The 15,065-nt window shown below is 32.7% G+C and overlaps 1 protein-coding gene and 2 pseudogenes across 1 annotated transcript; 1 reads left to right on the forward strand and 2 right to left on the reverse strand.

The window, feature by feature from the left end:
* Positions 1-777: 777 nt before the first annotated feature.
* Positions 778-3,841, reverse strand: LOC125369744 (annotated as a pseudogene).
* Positions 3,842-5,149: 1,308 nt separating this feature from the next.
* LOC125370396 lies at positions 5,150-6,388 on the reverse strand (annotated as a pseudogene).
* Positions 6,389-7,259: 871 nt separating this feature from the next.
* On the forward strand, positions 7,260-11,470 carry LOC8263495 (protein KINESIN LIGHT CHAIN-RELATED 1). Its single transcript, XM_048375572.1, has 3 exons — positions 7,260-8,883; positions 9,612-10,520; positions 11,141-11,470. Exons 1-3 carry the CDS (start codon positions 8,300-8,302, stop codon positions 11,370-11,372), a joined length of 1,725 nt encoding a protein of 574 aa, XP_048231529.1. The 5' UTR covers positions 7,260-8,299; the 3' UTR covers positions 11,373-11,470.
* Positions 11,471-15,065: the final 3,595 nt, after the last annotated feature.

Below are 15,065 nucleotides of genomic sequence, written 5' to 3' on the forward strand. Positions count from 1 at the left end.
TAAAGTTCCTTCCCCATCAAGGCCAAAGATTTGCCAAGGAACTTCAAGGGCATAATCAAGGCATACAGCGGAGACGCGACGAGGGCGTCGCCAGAATGAGTGGGGGAGAATGTCACAGCCCGCATATTTCCCCTTCTCGCACAAAGGTTCAGTGGCCCAAGAAGCCTCCAGAGTTCGCTACAAAGCAAGGGAAGATTCTAGAACATTCTAGAATCATCTAGAAGGATCTGGAAGCATCTGAAACAGTCTAGAATAATATAGAAGCTTGTAGAATGTGTAGATAAGTATGGAAATGTATAGAACATTCTAGATACTTAATCTTAGCCATTAGATTGAATGTATCCTCACCGTCCATTGAGGAGGTGGAGGCCTATATATAGCTTAGAGAATTCATTTGTAAGCATGAAGCAAATCAAGTTGCAATCAAGTTGTAATTAAGCAATTCAAGCTTAATAGAAGAGCAAGTAGTTTCTCTCTCTAGAAGTTCTCTCTCTCTAAGCTCTCTTTTGTTCTTTTTGCCATCCTAGCTAGCATTTTGCCTAGCATTTGAAGAGTAAGGCTGACTAGCTTACTTGTTTCCACGAGAAAGTAGCTAGTGTCGCACGGTTCGTTGGTAGAAAACACCAAGCCCGTGACACTAGGTACAGGGTTTGAGATGATGTTGTGTTGGTATACTTTCAGACTACACATCACAACATGTTACTGTAAGCCAAATCAAATGTAATCCTTAACAAACATTCTGCCAGATTTAATTCATTTAACCAAATAGACCGCTGATTCATTGAATAGCTATAATAAGGGAGCAACGTAATTGTTAACATTACTCCTCTTCTTGTTATTTATCTTGCAAGCACTTGAACAAATCCGCGATCCTTCCGTTTTGAATTATCATCAACAGGATAATGAAAAGTTCTTTGTTTCTTTAGTTAAGAAAACAAAAAATCAAATTATCAAGCTATACTGGATAATGGCTGATAAGGGCGGGGCTTTTTCTCAAAGGACAGTTAGTCTTGAATGCTATATTGCTGGTCAAAGCAGTCAAGCAGAAGTACTCATGTCAGATCGCCCTCCTGTCATCCTCTCAGCCTTATCGCCCCGCTCACCTGAAAATTGCACAGAAAGATTTGCTTAGATCAGATGCCTTCAGAATTCCAGCTATGTAATAAAAAACCAAATTTGGTTGATAAAAAAGCAAATGTATTTACCAAAGGACTCTAATTACATCCGAAGCAGTGACCGCGAAACTAATAAAACGCCATTAGAAGCTTGATGATATACCTTACACTTTCTAATAACTCAAACCACCAAGCTGTTTACACTTGGTAGATTGATATGCACACACTGGCGTCGTTACTGCATAATGTATCATGATCATTTAGCTTTTTTTCTCTTGATTGATGGTATACAATATATATCTTCACTCTGCATTTCTAACTTAGTGTCTCAGACTTTATGAGATAATTATACAATTCATGGTGATTGTGTAACAGCCAAGTCCATATAATATAAAGCCCAGCAGAAGCTTATAAGATTGATACTACATGTTTTGACAAGAGGGTATAGTAAAATTGACCTATGGCTCAATGAGTAACTAGGTAATTAATTATTATATTGCCCGCCACAACAGGGTATGAGAGAAGAGACTATGTATAAGAGTGCAAGAAACACGCAATGGCTTTCCCATCTACCTATCAACAATAAATAACACATTGAAACCTGCACGGACAATATTCCTCACAAGCTATTGAGGTTAGTGCACCATTCTTATCATAATTATTGATGACATCAAGATCTCTCGCGCACTAGTGAGCATGTGCACTGCAAGCACACATTCAATCATAATGGAAGAGAGGCCTAAGAGGAAACCCAAGCAAAAAAAAAGTTTTTGTTCTTATGTAAAAGTTATAATTCAAATAAACTATCTGAAGCTGCAAGCCTCCAAAGCACTAAAGTAAATCACTAAACCTGACCCCGTAAAATAGCAAAAACTGCTGCTACTAAATCCCAAAAACAAAAGGCACTATTAAATAGTTAGGCAGAAAGTCTCCGAAAAATGTTTATGTAATCCACTACTAAAACTAATGAAAGAAAGAAAAAAGTTTAATCTTACAGAAAATATTGCCATCTCCAATCTCTCCAGTCCTTGCCTCCTCAATGATTTTTTCTATAACATCCTCAACCTAAGATAATGTAAAGCATTTAATAAGTAAGAATTTGGCAACGGAAATGTTGCATCTTTGAAAAAATAATAAACATATATTTTACATGCGTCAGTATGATAATCAATTTCTTCATAATAAAAAAACATTATTTCAAATGTTAGTACTTGTGTTACCACAGGGTTACCACTTAGACAAATCACCATGCATACCTTGTCTTTGCTAACCACGATCTCCATCTTAACTTTAGCAACAAACTTGTCTTCAGAAAATTCTGAGCCTGCAGCATCATAAGCAATAATAACCAAGGAATCATGCTAAGGTTAATCAATTTAATCTGATTTCTTTTAAAGAAAAGAAATCGCAATGTGAAACAAATGGTTAAACAAAAAAATGCAATTCCTGATACAGATTGTAAATTTAGTTATCATAATTTCGCATATTATAATCAAGTCATCGAATTCCCAAGAGTTTGATGGTTATCCAAGTGAAGAGCTTACCACCCTGCCTCTCAGTTGAACCACCTTGAGCACCAAAACCTCGAACATCGGGGAAGCGGTAACACCTCGAATACCAATTTTTAGCAAAGCCTTCATTTATAATAATAGAAATAAAAATTAGTACTTGCGCCATGCAACTTTAGAAAATATGATGGCCTTCAGAAATTCAACAATTAGCAAGTAAGTGTGCATATATATAGAAGTCAAAGGACGATTAAATGAAACAAACCACTGATAGAACAGAAAAGAAAATGGAGGTTGGACCTTGACCAGGAAAAAGAATGCATAGCCATCCTTGTATTTTAGGGGTGTCAAAAGAGCTGAAGTATTGACTAAAGTCAATTTCAAGCAGTGGAAAGTCACTGTCCATATACACATATACACATTCAAATATGCGCATGAATATGAAATATGAAGGCGCTTGATTAACCACCTAATAAGTATTATCAATCAAAAAATGGTTCTGCAATGCATTAACAATCTCAATCCGTCTAAATCAGAAAATTAAGAAGCATAATTAGATAAGACGAGCTGATTATTTGATATTTATTGACACCTAAACTATCACACAGTTTAGGCATTTCTGTGGAATGATGGCTCTCATAATGACCAAAGACGCATTGATGAAGAAATGACACACATCACACCTCTGAGTTACCTAAACAAGCCACAATTTCCCTAATCCCCTCTTGAAACATAAAAGGAGATAAAGCTAGTATTAAAACCAATCCAAACCATTTCCACCAATTACGAAAATGAGGAGACAAAACTAGTAGTCTTCTTTGTAAAATTTAGAAACTATTTTTTGCAGTACTGGAAACACTTACCGAAGAAACTTGCGAGACTCGCCAGGGCCTATTACGTACCCGAATCCAACAACACAATGCACAGATAAAAGGAAAAGAAAAAAGATAGAATTAATAAGTCGTGTGTACACAATGGGGGAAAAGAATAAATTCAAAAAATAACAATTGGCCAGTGGCAGCACCTGAGAATTGCTTCCACTTTCTAGAATTTAGCATCAGGAATGTAGTCTACGAACAATTAAGTAGAGAAAGGAATAAAGATTCGGAAAGCTAATAAATCACTAGATTTGCATGAGATTAAAAGACCCAGACCCATGAATTAAATGCCAAGAAAGAAAGAAATGAAAAATGAAACGTCATATATACCTGACGTCATCTCATTCGATTTCGCATCTTGGAACTTCTCAAAATGCTTCTCCGGAACTTGGAGGTCTACTTGAGAAGTCGAAATGTCTAAAACATCTCGCTGCGACAGTATCTTCACTTGCGGAACCTCCTTAGAGTCTTCTTTCCTGGACGATTTTGGACGAGAGTTGCGTCTTCTTCAAAGGTAGTTCGACGGTAAGATTCTACGTGGAAGACTCTAGCTTGTTCGTATCGTCTTCTTGTGAAGGGATCTTTCGACCGGCGACATGCTAGAGAAAGCAAATATGAAGAGCACTAATTAGAGAGAGGAATGCGTTTATAAACATGCAATTTAGAGAAGAATACCTTCACGGTGTTTTTGGTGCTCATTGCGGAGAGAGAAAGTAAAACGGTTTTTCGGTGAGAGAGCGTATGGTACATATAGGGCGTGCAATAGAGGTCTTTCAGGGTGAACGGTAAGCCCTGCTATTGTGTGTTCTTGTTTTGGCGGTTAGAGAGAGAATTTAAACAGTTAGCGGAAAATTACTTTATAATAAATAAGCTATCATCCTATATTTATTAATTTTAAATAATAAAATATATAAAAATTATATAATATTAAAATATAAAATATTTATACATGTATCTTATTTTTATTAGTTAATTAATTTTTTTATTAATTATTATTTTTATATCATTTTAAAAATGTCATTTGGAATAAAAATAAAATATTTATACTAAACTGACAAGAGGACTATTAAAATATTGAGCTTTTCCTCCTGGAGCTATGTTTGGGGACAGAAATGTTTAGTTATCGAGACGGAACGATGAATTCATGCAGTTTTTAGCACAATGGCGAATTTGTTAAGCAAAACGAACTCAGCTTTGAATTTTCTACGGTTTTACTGAATGAAATGGACCGGAAAAACACTCTCAGCTGAGAAGGATTCTTTAAGCCACCAATTGCAAGTCCAGTGATTGTAGATCTCGATTTCGAACTCTACTCTCTCTAAATCACGCTGACTTGACTTTTTACCAAATACGGGACTCTTATAAAAGCGAGCTACCATAGATGTAGGCTTCCGCACCAACTGTCTATAAAAAGGTTACTCATTTTGCTGAAATCTACAGATTATGCTATTAAACTTCTTTGATCTACCAATGCAAACTTTGTATCAATGGCTTAGAGCAACCAAAAGAAATATACTTATAGAAACAAAGCTCTGATACAACCCTGTATTTTCTTTTGGAAGAGTATTTATAGCCAAACTCCATAATTAGTCCACATATAAGGAAACACACAGTAAGCCAATTTTTAAGGCTAGTCAGAACTTTGAAGTTTCAGGTTAAAAAGGATTGCTTATATGTGCATAAAGAATAAGAAATTGTACATGACTTCCTGAGTTCCTCAGTATGAAGTACAATGAGACTAATTCATCTCCAATGTTAACCAACAAATTAATTACTCGAGTAAATCAATTGCTTGATAATGCTAAAATCAAAACAGAAGGATGAGCTTGGTAAAACTGAACCAGATGATACAATCAAACCCATGGCATTCATATATGATAAGTTTCTCAGAAGACTTGGTTCCATCAATTAGCTTGCAAAGCGAACAAACACCAGCAAAGGAAGAAGGACGGCTCAGAATGGAACTCTTATAATGCCAACCAGGCTCTACTTGTCAAACTCCCATATGACGCCTCCATCCTCTGAAATACCAGAAAATACACATCGGTAACATGGCACAAGCTGTATTGACATTGCAAACAAATATCTCTGACAATACTTGCTCAAAGTTGCCAATTTCTTTCAGGTGTTCAAGATGTCATAGCTAAGTTAACATGCCAAGAACCATAAATAACAACTCATAATCAATTTTAATATAGTCATTTGTGTCTCATCCATTCAAATAGTTACATTACACTTAGGGATGACTATTACCATCTTTTCCTTGCCTACTTCCTTCTTCTCTTTGTTTTGCAGGCAAGAAGAATAAGTTACTATACCTTTAACTTTCTTGTTTATCCAGATCTCAAGCAGCATACCAGCACCGATTCCACCAGCAATACATGCCCCATAGAATGCAATTCGCGGAGGGCAGAGACCTACGGGAAGGAAATAGTAGTCTGGAATTTGCCTAATCTTTTAGGAAGCCGTTTCCTTATAACCGATTTAGCACCAGCACTAGGGTCCTTCTGCAATTCACCGCCTATAGCTTTCCAATCAACCCCCTTGAATGGATCTTTTGGCTCTTCAGTCCCCATCCCCAAACACCACGACACAGCTCAAATCTGTGAATTCAGAACGGAAAAATGAATGCAGCATGAATTATGATCCATGAAACTAATGTCCAACTAACGGGTAGGGTACCCACCCATTTCAGGATATCCAAACACGAACTCAATTAAACTACACATACCCAAACTCGTCCCAAATCCCTTTAAAAGACTACTTATATTGTCCGAACCCGTCCCAAATCCAAATAGAAATACTTGCATACTAACCGAACCCACCCAAACTCGTTTAATATATAAATCTTAAATAAATTTTATGAATACTTAACGTATAGCAGGTACCTTACCATCTAAATACCCGTTTATATGAACATTTGAGCAATTGAACGATATAATCAGTTTTCATTGAACAAGATGATCGACATTGATAGTGCTAGAGCCTAAAGAGCACAAAAAATAGCATAAGCAACACGAGTAATAAATCAACCAGCTCAAACAATGAGGAAATGTCAGTGCCTTCCAATTAGAAATGGGTTAAGGTCAAAATGAATCAGAAAGTAAAAGATATGAAAGATGACTTCTTATTTACAAGAAACTAAAAAATACCAAAAAGGAAAGCTGGTAGAAAAACAAAAAAAAAAAAATTCAAAGAACAGGTATATATAATACTATAGAAAAACAAAGAACCATAAAGAATAACAAAACATGTACAGAACGAGAATTACTTGAACCTAACCTTAAACGCACTACCAATGAATTCTAACCTTTGTGAACAAATATGAAGATGAAGACCGCTAATGATCTTTCAGTTTTATGTTTCGGATCAAGGAAGAAGAGATGAAGAACAATGTCTGAATTTAGTCAGTAACAGAAATTTCAAATCAATCCGTGTTTATGATTTTAGGGATTCTGGTTTTGTAGTTTAGAATTTAGACTAACGATTTTGAAACACTTTTGATGGGCCAAGTTCCGTGGGGTGAGTTGGCAGTTGCTCACTCCATTTTAAGTATCGCCGGAAAATGTGACCTAATTGAGTTCTGTGTGAAAACTCACTGGAATAATAAAATTGAAATTTATCTCTTGATCTGTGATTAAATTAGATAAACTTAATAATACAGACTATAAGCAATAAAAGATTTATAAATTTAAAATTATTTAAACAATTAAGCCAACAAAAAATCCTAACCCTTTCTTCTTAAAAATCCAAATGTTAAAAACTCTCAGAGTGTTTCGCCCTAGCTAGCTCACCACACAAAAATATATTATCAATCTCACTGTAGCAATTTGCGTGGCATCATAGTCAAGTTTCTTCTCAAGACTTCGCAACTTTTTAACTTAAATTACCAAAAATTACATGAGGAACAAAAGATTACCTCTGGAATCACCGGACCCGAAGTCTCTAGAGCAGCAACAAGTCAGGAAAAAAGGCAGGGGAGAGAGAAAGGAGCAGCCTAACGTTTGTATTGTAGAACAATATGCTGTAGCGCACCGTTTCATTCCAATTCGTTCAGTTAAGGGGTCATAAACGCGGCCGTTTCATGATGGGATGGCAAAATGGTAATTTCGAAGTAAATAATGGGTCATCTCATTCTCATCTAACGTGGCTACACTGAACGCAGCGACTGGACTGAAATCGGTGTTGCTGAAGGACGAAGCAAAGGGAGCGTGTTTTTGACAAAGAAGAAGGGAAAAACACTTAAAAAGAGTGCAAAGGAAGAGAGCTCATAAAAATATAGGAGAGGTCGTGAATTATTGACTGTTGTTAGTTTGGATTAATGGATTTTGTATCTCTGTTTCTTCCATTTTTCGTTCTGAAATTCGTGATTAAATTAAAGTACCCCAACTCCATGATCATTAGAAGTCTCTTCCACGAAACCATCATTCGCCACTACCACCATAATCATCATCAACATTGATCAGTTCCCTCTCCGTAACCTCTTTTCTTCCTCTATAGACTACTAGTTTCTGCAATTTTATCTCCACGCTTCCATTTTTATTTCTTGTGTATACTTCACGAAACCAACAACCCCATTTGATTTTGTGTTGTCTTTTTCTTTATATTTCAATTATAGTTGGTCCCTTCTTCACTGTCAAGCGTCGGAGAAACCCATCTAATTAATCTACTGCATTTATTCAGTATTGACAGCCCACCTCTTCGCTAATTGTCCAGTGGAGCCGGACGTGGTATTTAAATGAGCCTTTTGAAACTGAATTGAGTTGTGGTGTCTCATACTATTATTCAGTTTGCAAAAATGCCAGCTCTAGTCTCAGTTAAAACCCCATCCAAGACAACGCCATTGCACAGTTCCCTTCCTCAAAACGACGATCAAATCTATAAAAACGACATCAAAACACCATCTCCGCTTCTAAAGCGAACCCCATCGCCCTCCTCCTCCAAAAAGACCCCAAATAAGCTCCCCGTCGACGAAAACCCGGATCTGGGTCCCTTTTTCTTAAAGCTCGCCCGAGATACCATTGCTTCCGGTGATAACCCGAATAAAGCCTTGGATTATGCGTCGCGTGCGTCAGTATCGTTCGAAAGGTGTTCGGGTTCGGGTCTGGAACTTACCATGAGCTTGCACGTGCTAGCAGCTACTTACTGTAGTTTAGGCCGGTTTGAGGAAGCGGTTCCGGTTTTAGAACGTTCCATTGAGGTCTCGGATCTTTCTCACGGGTTGGATAATGCGTTGATGAAGTTTTCAGGATACATGCAGCTGGGTGACACGTATTGTATGTTGGGGCAGTTGGATCGGTCCATTTCGTGTTATGAGTCGGGTTTAAAGATCCAGATTGAAGCGCTTGGGGATTTGGATCCTAGAGTTGCAGAGACATACAGGTAAAACCAAAGCATTTTACTATTGTAGTCTTAAACTATCAACCTCTATTAAAATATGCAGTATTGGCATTATTAGCTTAATTTAGCTGTCTCTTTTTATTTATTTTCTTTATCTTATCCGGATGCTAAGTTGCGACTGGAGGCTCTAATAAAAATAGCAAAACCCACCTAAAAGCTGCGCGCTCTATCATTGGGAAGATAGACCCCCGCATGTTTCTTGGATGATTGAATGGATCTGGCCTTTGCATTGCAATTGAACACGAAGATGGAGAATCCTGAATTTTGTTTTTTCACTTTAAACTGAATTATTTCTTTCTTAAAATGCAACTGATCATATAATTAATTGATTTGATTATTTCATTTTTTAGTCATGTTGGATAAGAAATAGATCAAAACTCATTTTCATAAATTACCATTTAGCCAAGGATAAGAGTTCATACATTCTGAGAAATTTCTCTTTCTTTCCCACACTGCACAATCATAAACTAGACCATGTGTCCAGTGAAAGACTGAAAGCGTATATCTTTTGAACTCATTTGTATTAATGTCATCAACACGTTGAAATGCCGACTCAAATTCTATATAACAGATTTAAAAATAATTCTATTAAAATGCTCTTGGTTTTGTATTTGCTAATTTGTAATTGTTATTTTCTATTATAAGTTTGTAGAATACTTATACTCGTTTGGAAATGGTGTTGAAAGGTTGTTTGCTTTTGAAAAGGACAGGTATTTAGCCGAGGTCTATGTTCAAGCAATGCAATTTGATGAGGCAGAAAAGCTGTGCAAGAAGATCCTTGAAATTCACAGGAAGCATAGTGCACCGGATTCTCTTGTAGAAGCAGCTGATCGCCGGCTTATGGCCCTTGTCAACGAAGCTAAGGGAGATTATGAATCTGCGCTTGAGCACCTTGTCCTTGCTAGCATGGTGATGATTGCTGGTGGTCTGGACAATGAGGTTGCTGCTATTGATGTCTGCATTGGCAACATTTATGTGTCTGTTTGCCGCTTTGATGAAGCCATTTTTTCCTACCAAAAAGCCCTAACAGTTTTCAAGTCTACCAAAGGTGACAACCATCCTACAGTAGCATCAGTCTTTATCCGCCTAGCAGATTTATATCACAAGACAGGCAAGCTAAGGGAGTCCAAGTCCTACTGTGAGAATGCCTTGAGAATATATTTGAGACCAGCTCCTGGAACCACTACTGAGGAGATTGCTGGTGGTTTGACAGAAATCTCAGCTATTTATGAAGCTTTGAATGAGCCTGATGATGCACTGAAGCTCTTGCACAAGGCAATGAAGTTACTGGAAGACAGGCCAGGACAGCGTAGCACGATTGCAGGAATAGAATCACAGATGGGGGTTTTGTTTTACATGGTTGGGAGGTATGCGGATGCTAGAATCTCTTTTGAGAGTGCTGTAGCAAAGCTTAGGGCCTGTGGGGAGAGTAAATCAGCCTTCTTCGGAATCGTGTTGAACCAATTAGGATTGGCTTGTGTGCAACTGTACAAGATAGATGAGGCAGCTGAATTGTTTGAAGAAGCAAGAGTGATTTTAGAGCAGGAGTGTGGCACATATCACTTGGATACTCTTGGCGTGTATAGCAATCTTGCAGCAACTTATGATGCAATGGGCAGGTGAGAGTTCCTTCATGCTTATTGCTAAATTTAATGTAGTTATTTATCTTGCATGTTTGCATTGCTTCTTGCTATTTGCTATTGTCACCATCTGCTTCTGTTATAACATTATTCAAAACTCCAGAAAATAACTGTTCTATCATATCCTGCATAACATGCAAAATCGGTATGCAGAAGCTGTTTTTGTGGAGGCATCTACCGATATATCTTTAGACCCACAACCACAAGGAATGAACACCTTATTAAAGCATATGTGGTCTTCATGTTAACTAGGGATTGACAAACTTACTTTTCTGAACTTCTAGTCATGGTGTTCCTGGGTTATAGCATTGAAGTTGACAGCTTTGGGGCCTTTTCTATTGCAGCATATTATTTGCTCATTTTAATATCAAACAATGTATCCAGTATCTTGCATGTTGGTGACTTAGAATGTTTAAAATCCACTTATTCTCCCTATTATATGACATTACAGAAGGGCAGGAGTTGGCGAAATAAGTAGAGGTTTAATAAACTGCAGAACTATTCGTTCATATATTGGTTGTATCATATCATATAAGCAAACGTTAATATTTTATTATGGTTAAAACTTTTATCTTGAACAATTGGGATACCTTTTACAGGGTAGGTGATGCAATTGAGATAATGGAGTACATCCTTAAGGTAAGAGAAGAAAAGCTTGGGACAGCAAATCCAGATGTTGATGATGAAAAGAAAAGGCTAGCTGAGCTCTTGAAAGAAGCCGGAAGGGCTAGGATCAAGAAAGGAAAGTCTCTTGAGAATCTGCTTGATTCCAACTCTGAGAGGATAAAAAAGGTTACAAAGAGGAAGTCTGGATTTGGTTTCAGAACTTGAATCAGAATCTCTTGTAATGTTACATTTATACCACAGGATATGATTAAAATACCAAATTATGATTTAAATGAATCTTTAAAATGTCTCTTCCCTGATAATCTCTGCCTTTCTTTTTATTTATCTGAATATTCTGCCCCTGCTTATAAGGGGTATTTACCGAAGGAAAATCTCAGACGTGATCGTACAAATGATTCCAATGGTTACTTTGCACTAATGCTGTTTTGATCTTCTCCTCACCTGATCAGCAAATTTTCAAGGGCATCTCAAGGATAACATATTAAGGCTTTACTTTATCTAACTATTTTTTATAATGCTTATTAAGGTTTTAATCTCCCTTCTATATATGCCCTATAATAATAATTCAAAGATGTTTGAAAACCCAATATTTGAAATTTTAAAATTGATTATACTGTACCCTTACTTGAAAATCCTTCCAATTTTGAAAAGCTTTTTGAAATTACTAGTTTTATTCTTCGCATGAATTATAATATGATTGGTTATTATTCACATACTAATGAATTAAAATAATAAAATAAAATAAAAATTTATAATGTTTATTATCTTGATTTTAATTTTAGTTAGTTGATTAAAATATAGTATTTATAATTTTAAATAAATTAGTTAGTGGATTAAAATATAAAAATATAATCAATTAACTTTTGTAGCACTCATATTTATTTATACCATATAATTATTAAATTTTAGAAATATCAATTGTCTCTTTAGGTTAACAATTGTTGTCATTTTCAATTAGTAACGTTTTCATTTTAGTTATTTACAAAAGAAAGTAGTATTTAATTTTGAAATTTTATTAATAAATTTAATAAAACTTCCACCTATATATAAATTAAAAGTTATATTTTTCTAACGGAGAAATTAATTTTTTTATTTATATGTATTGCATGTAGATATTAAATATTTAACTCTTTGTCATTTAAAAAATAAAATAGTACTATATATTTTAAAATTTATCATTATAGGCGTTTCTAGTGTTTAGATAATAACAAAATTCTTAATCTATTAAGAAATATAGGGATAATAACAAAAAATTAATTTTGTAGTGTTTAGATAATAACAAAAAATAGTAATTTAATGCATTATATATACATTGAATTTTTTAATCTATTTATTAAAATTAATTTTGTCATTTTTTCTTTTTGGTATTGAGTCTTAAAGTATTTTGATAGCTCATCACATGCGGTTTTGCTTTTATTTGTTATGGCAAGATGACTTTATTAAAAAGATTAATAGTTATGAGGAATTAGGAGATGATCAAAAGAGAAAATAGACCTTCACAGAGACTATTCAAATACTTTAATGGGTTTATATTTTTTTTTTAAATTTACACTTTCAATAGTTAAAAATTATATTTTATAATAATATTAAAATTTTAACAGGGAAATTTTAAAGTTAGACTGATTCCTATAAATTGTTAAGATTCCTTATTAATAAATTTAATTAGTAAATAATTTAATTAATCTATTTAATTAAACATTTAATAGAATATTTACATATTAACAAATAATTAGTAAATAATTTATCATCATTATTTAAAAGCTGATATAGCTTTATACTCTGTTCTCTCCCCTTCTTTATCTCCTTTTCCTTTCATCATATCTTTAAAAATTCACGAAAAGATTAATAACTTTAAATAAATTTATTTTTTCTCCTCATTTTTTTCTCGCCTTCTCTTTCTTTAAGAGTAAATGAAGAAATTGTCAAAGTTGTAGAATCATTTTATTTGTTGTTGTTGTTGTGTGTATATGAACAAAGCAAACAATAACTTTAGGTGCAAAAGAGCATTTAACATTAACACAATTAAATATTTAGTATCAATAAAAAAAGAGCAACTAAATATGAAAAAGAGTAACAATAAGTAACAATTGTGACATTATAATATAAAAGTGGTACCTGATATCTGAAACCATTATAGAAAAAGAAATAATTAAATTTAATTCATCAAAATTAAAGGAAATAAGAGTACAAGACCAAATTGCTTTGATGAACGCATTACAAAGGAAAGCAAAAGGCATTTTGAGCTTAATAAGAATTCCGACCTAAAATTTCTTTGCATTCAAATCATCAGTTAGAAAATTTAAAATTATCTTCATATTTTCGACTTTATAATCATTAACTTACGATTTTGCTTCTCTTTCTCAAGCAAGTTGTAATGTCTTTTCTGTCTTCTATTGCTGTTACACCTTTTAGGGATACTTTATAATTTTATTTTTGCCTAAAAAGATATTAATTTTATTAATACAAATTTGTAAAAATTATAGATTGAAGAATTTTATTGGATTGTGAATTTTAATTAATTTAATTAATGTGATTGAATTTGAGAATTTGGTTGAATTGCTGTCATGGAAGCCATTAATTTTTTTTCAAATTTTTGAAGAGATGGGAAAGAAAAAGGAGAAGGAGAGAATAAGAAAAAAGGAGAAAAATGAGTATAAAAAAAAAATGAGAAGCCGCATCAACTTTTAAACAATGGTGTTAAGTTAATGTTTGAATGAGGGGTTTAAAATATAGATTTTTTATAATTTAAAAGTTTAACTAGTTGTTTATCCGTACGTTGCGTAACCGTTATTATTATTTTAATTTTTAGATATAATATAATAAATTTTTAATATTTAATATTAATTTATAATATTTTAAAAAATAATAAATTAACTATTTTTAAATGTTCTTATTTTTCAAATTTATTAAACAATAATAAAAAATTATCTTAAAAATATTTATTAATTTAATAATAATATTGTATAAATTAATATTATCAAAATAATTGATATTTTTATTTTTAGAATTATATTTATAATTAAAAATATTATTTTATTAGTGAATCTAATATTTAAAATATTTTTTCTATAATTAAAATTATTATCTAATTAGAAAACTAATTTATTATTAATAATATTATTAAAATATAATTAATATATTTCTTAGAATAATAATTATCTAATTAGAAAATTAATCATTATCTAATTAGAAATCTAATTAATTATTAATATGTTATTTTTTAGGATTAGAGTTAGTGTTTAATAAAAAATATAATTTATTAATCAATAAATTAATAGACTAAACCACAAAATTATACCTAAGTTTAAATCTCATATGTCAAAATAAGTACACATGTCAAAATAAAAATTCTATGTATCAAAAAATAAGCATACACTAGTCATTTACCCGTGCGTTGCACGACCATTATTATCATTTCGATTATAAAATTTAAGTTGATAGATACAATTTAATAAAATATTTAATATTTATTTTTAATTTATAATAGTTTAAGAAATAATAGTAAATTAATTATTCTTAAACATCTTTAATTTTTAAATCTTATTAATGTAATAAAATAAAAATTATTTTAAAAATATTTATTAATTAATTTCGTATTATATAACTTAATACTAGAATTTATATTACTATTTTTAGGATTAAAATTTTATTATATAATCAAAAATTAATTTATTATTAAAAATATATTAAAAATATTATTTTTTTAAATTAAATTTATTATCTAATTAAAAATTAATATGATTATAAAAACTATTTATTAGTTAATATAATATTAAAATATAATTAATATGCTATTTCTTAAGAAAGAATTAGTATTATTATCTGATTAAAAAATATTTTTTAATAAATTTAAGAAATTATTTATTAGTTATACCATATTAAAATATAATAAATATG

This window comes from Ricinus communis, chromosome 1 (assembly GCF_019578655.1).
Source record: "Ricinus communis isolate WT05 ecotype wild-type chromosome 1, ASM1957865v1, whole genome shotgun sequence".
In the NCBI taxonomy this organism is placed as follows: Eukaryota; Viridiplantae; Streptophyta; class Magnoliopsida; order Malpighiales; family Euphorbiaceae; genus Ricinus; species Ricinus communis.

Bases quoted from the DNA above. Each gene is read 5' to 3' on its own strand.
- LOC8263495 (XM_048375572.1), top strand. From the start codon at position 8,300: ATGCCAGCTCTAGTCTCAGTTAAAACCCCATCCAAGACAACGCCATTG. The intron at 8,884-9,611 runs GTAAAACCAAAG...TGAAAAGGACAG, and splicing joins AGAGTTGCAGAGACATACAG to GTATTTAGCCGAGGTCTATG. The intron at 10,521-11,140 runs GTGAGAGTTCCT...TACCTTTTACAG, and splicing joins ACTTATGATGCAATGGGCAG to GGTAGGTGATGCAATTGAGA.